General features: G+C 34.5%; 1 protein-coding gene across 1 annotated transcript; it reads right to left on the reverse strand.

The window, feature by feature from the left end:
* Positions 1–822: 822 nt before the first annotated feature.
* Positions 823–4,022, reverse strand: LOC110865479 (IQ domain-containing protein IQM1). Its single transcript, XM_035974747.1, has 7 exons — positions 3,657–4,022; positions 2,684–3,189; positions 2,403–2,583; positions 2,183–2,271; positions 1,997–2,084; positions 1,457–1,789; positions 823–1,373 (listed from the first exon to the last, which is right to left on the reverse strand). Exons 2-7 carry the CDS (start codon positions 3,169–3,171, stop codon positions 978–980), a joined length of 1,575 nt encoding a protein of 524 aa, XP_035830640.1. The 5' UTR covers positions 3,172–3,189; positions 3,657–4,022; the 3' UTR covers positions 823–977.
* Between the last annotated feature and the right edge of the window lie 358 nt (positions 4,023–4,380).

Below are 4,380 nucleotides of genomic sequence, written 5' to 3' on the forward strand. Positions count from 1 at the left end.
AGGCCCGGACGTGTTCCGACGTGTTTGGACAGTTTTTTTTTTTTTTTTTTTTGACAAAAAACGCCCGATTACGGGTGGTCTTACACAATGTCTCTTGGGATGAAAGAACTATCATTATTATTTCCTCCTTAGTTCTTACTTTCTATAGGCAACCATATTATTATCAATATAGCTCATAGAATAATTGAATTTGATGAAACTAATATCTAAGGATTCATATTAAATTTCTTTGTTTTAACATATTTTTAATAAAAACCTAAAGTTTTATAAACTAATATATTTTCAATGTCGTTTTCTTTTTTACATTATTCTATATGAATTGATTTAATTCCATACAAAAAGAGACGTGTTACACAAAGCTACCCTTACTAGTTGTAAGTAATCATGAGTGTAGTTTGTGTGTAATGTGTATGATAATATTATAGTCATAACTCATAACTTATGCGATAACATGGTCACGTATCATTGTTTACGTCTGACAATGTTTCACAAACATACGTTACACAAGCTTTAATCATGTATTAATAAACTTAAACTTAATTATGTATCTATTTTATCGCATTAAACATAACTTTGAAGTAGATATTCAATTGACTAGAGTCAATCACCTGCATCGCATGTTAACATATGCCATGACTATATATGTTAAATAGTTTTCACATGAATATATGTTAACATATGCCATGACTTACAGAAAAATTAGTTAATCTTCTTGCCATTATTTAGCACTTTTTTTCTTTTAGGCGTGCATAATAAACTTGTACATGAGCAAAGAAATTTTGTTTCTTCATTAGAAATTTATCAACTTTCTTTACAAAGAGATGAAATAATCGGCTTAAAAAAAACCCAATTGCCGAAAAAAGCAGCCATCAAAATTGGGTATAATAACAAGATAATGCATGTCAAACATATTAAAAAAATGAACCAATAAGTCACGTGTACTAACGAATAGAATCAACATCCTTTATTTGATTAGCTTAGCTACTTGTAGCCACAGGAGTCCTCGGGCTTGGGAGTCCCATGTACGAAAGCCGAGGCGAGAGCCGAACCTTTGGGCTAGGTCTTGGTGACGGGATCGGACCATAAGCCGCATAGTTTGTAGGCACGACACGAGGAGATAAGTTGACCTGTTCAAGTGCTCGGAATTGTAGCTCGGCTGGATAATCGCGAACACACCCGATACGTGGACCGGTTCCCGATGTCCACTTGCATGATAAACGGCTAGCCAAGCGGTTTAGGCTTGTATGAGTAGGTGTACGGAGAATGTCAACCGGTCTTGGATGTGGAATAACAAGCGGTTTAGGCTTCGATTCGGGTTCAGCCACCTTAAACGAAAAGCCGACACTTACGTCATCATCGTCAACCGAACATCTCTGCATTAAAAGTTGTAATAAGAATTGGAACTACTACGAAATGTACAACTCTTTAATGCATAAAACTCGAACATATTTTTTACCTTTACGTTTGTGAGATCAACGTGGTTCTCTTCCAAGAAACAAATGAATTCCCTAAAGTTTTCTTCAGTTGGGAGGTAGTGACCACTATACGGCCATATAGCCTCGAGAACTCCGCCATGGGCGACTAGTCGTCCAGCCGCGGTGGTGGCGCCACCGGCTAGAAAACTTGAATGTTGAAAAAGGCCTTTCTTTTTCTGGCCAACGTATAAGTTCCTTGAGGTGCTTAAAACAAAGATCCATTTTGAACCCTCAATGGTCTCCAAAGGCAAACCGCTTTGCCGGAAAACAAGCTTCCCGTTTTCGACAATCACTTCGTATGATTCCCGTTCGTTCTGTTGAATACAACATACAATGATTAAAATTATGAGATTTAACGTTAATTTTATGGAAAGGGGTTGCTAAGCGTAACCCCTCCTTGATTTTTCATCGTCCTTTTGTCTTTTAATGATTCGACAACTTGAAGAGGGGCACGATAAGTAAAAATCAAAGGAGGTGTACGTTTAACAAAACCCTATGAAATGAGACCAAATTAAACTTACGGGTCCTAGATATTTGATGCATTGACGTTGTAGATTCGACCTCGGACACTTTTCGAGGTTTACTTCTTTGCCATCTCCGACGTCCAACCTTTGTATTTCAATAAACAAAACACATTAAAATTTGATTAAAATCAAGATTAAAGATAAAAAAAAAAAAAAAAAAAAATCTTGCCGACAAGTTCTTACCAGTAGAAAAAAGGTTGGCTGCTTTCACTTTCAAACCATAGGTCATAATACATGTGCAAGTTGTGTCCATACCGATGTCTTGGGTCAATCTACAAGTCCCAAAAAAAAAAACAATCATTAACAAATTATTAGACAAAATCCAAACTATTAACAAACATTTCAAGAAATCTTGAAATTCATAAAATCAAGCCTTAAAGTTTAGTTTTTTTAAGGTGCTTACAGCTTCAAGCCAATGTTGTAAGGCCAGTTTTTGAGCCTTTTCATTCTTTGACAAGCCCTTTCCGACCTTAGCGGCCCGGGTTCGAGCCCTAGCCCATCGGGACACCGCGGTCTCATGCTTCTCTACGTTGAAAAACGAAACCGAGCTTCGATCCAAAGCCGCAAAATCCAAAGCCTTCCACCTACAAAGCATCATATACAATTTAGGATAAAATTTATATATTATGAAAATTCTAAAGTAAACTAAATAGGTCAAGTTGAAGCTTAAACAGTTAAACTAACCATAATTCTTCAACAACAACCGCGCAATCGGCTAAATTTCTTCGTGTCCGATAACTCTTGTAAATTTTCTGAACTGTAGTAGCCGCAACATTGAGTTCACTAACGGGCCGAGGTGAAAAGAACACAACAGGCTCAGGAAGAAGATTTGTCGACCCCACTTGGCCCGTTTCAAGATTCGGGTTCATGGTTTGGGGTTCAGGTTTTCTAATCTCCTGGACCAAGTTCTTGAAAGAAAGACTGGTTTCAAGCATTATCCTTAATGGTTCACACTTGTTTAAACTAATTGAATTCCTTCTTCTAACTGTTGGACTCGAAACTTCCAAATCACCAGATGTTTTTGAGCTAATTTCGGTTTCGGATTCGGGTTTCTTGAAACTATCTGATCTTGATAGATTCTCTATGGTATTGAGATCATGAGGTAGATCTAAGAAGCCATGTTGCAAGATTATTTTCCAGGCTGATGATAATAATGACAAGGATAAACCCATACCAGTTAATATATACCCTGCACAATCAATGTCATCATCATATTAGCTTAAATTAGGGATTTTGATTAAATAATTAAATCATAAATAATTAATATTATTAATTAAAATTGATTCTGTGAGGTCACAAGTGACGATATTTTTTGTCTAAGCATGCAATAATTGAACATAGATTAAACTAAACACTAATCCACTCAAATGAACACAAAATAAACACGTAAAAACACACATAACCTTTAATAAAGATTCGATTTTTATCACTAAATCTTAATACCCAGTTGAAAAAGAAAGTAACCCAATTTAATTACTAACAAGATGAATTAAACCCAGAAAGGGAAACCAAAAACACACATGAATCAAACAAGTAAAAACACCCATAACCTTCAATAAAGATTTCATTTTTTTCATACCCAGTTGAAAAAGAAAGAAACCCAATTAAGTTTTTAACTATATGAATCAAACCCAGAAAGGAATATCAATAACACTCACCTTGAATCAAGAATTCAGTATTTTTTGCAACCACTTGCTCTGCTTTTGTATAAACTTGTACAACAATGGAGTTGAAGGTTTCTTTGTGTTTTTTTTTTCTGCTTGTGAATTGATGATGAATATGACAAATCTCAACCCTCAGCTATATATATAACAACCCTTGTGGAAAATATTTAACACACGTCTTTGAATTCTTTTTACTTGTGTAAAAGATTGACCAAAAAAATTGCCAAAAAATTATGGTTTGATTTTGACCTTTGGAAATCAAATTTCAAACCCTGGGTGCACGTTTTTTGATGATTCAAAGCTTGAGAATTTGGAATGCACTTTAACTGTGTATGTATTTTGAAGATAGATATAGATACATATATATTTAAATATATTGTAGTAGTAGTAGTAGATAGAATGGTCAAAGATGGAAAGCTGGATCTAGGTTCCATGAAAACTCATAAATAAGCTATCAAATGTATGTGGGGTAATGTGTACTGTTTTTACGTATTATCATTGATTTCAAATAATAATATTATTTAATATAAGTATATAACTTGGGGTTTATGTAAAAAATGTTAAAATAGTTATGATATTTTTATACACTTTAGAATTAGAAAAATAGAGTGAACACATGAGTAATGGTTTTTAAGCGTGTGTGTTGACATAAAGATGGGTTCATGAAGAGAACAGAGTAAAATAAAAATAGTAAGTATGAACGTCAACAAGTGGATA

Source organism: Helianthus annuus, chromosome 6 (assembly GCF_002127325.2).
Source record: "Helianthus annuus cultivar XRQ/B chromosome 6, HanXRQr2.0-SUNRISE, whole genome shotgun sequence".
NCBI lineage: Eukaryota > Viridiplantae > Streptophyta > Magnoliopsida > Asterales > Asteraceae > Helianthus > Helianthus annuus.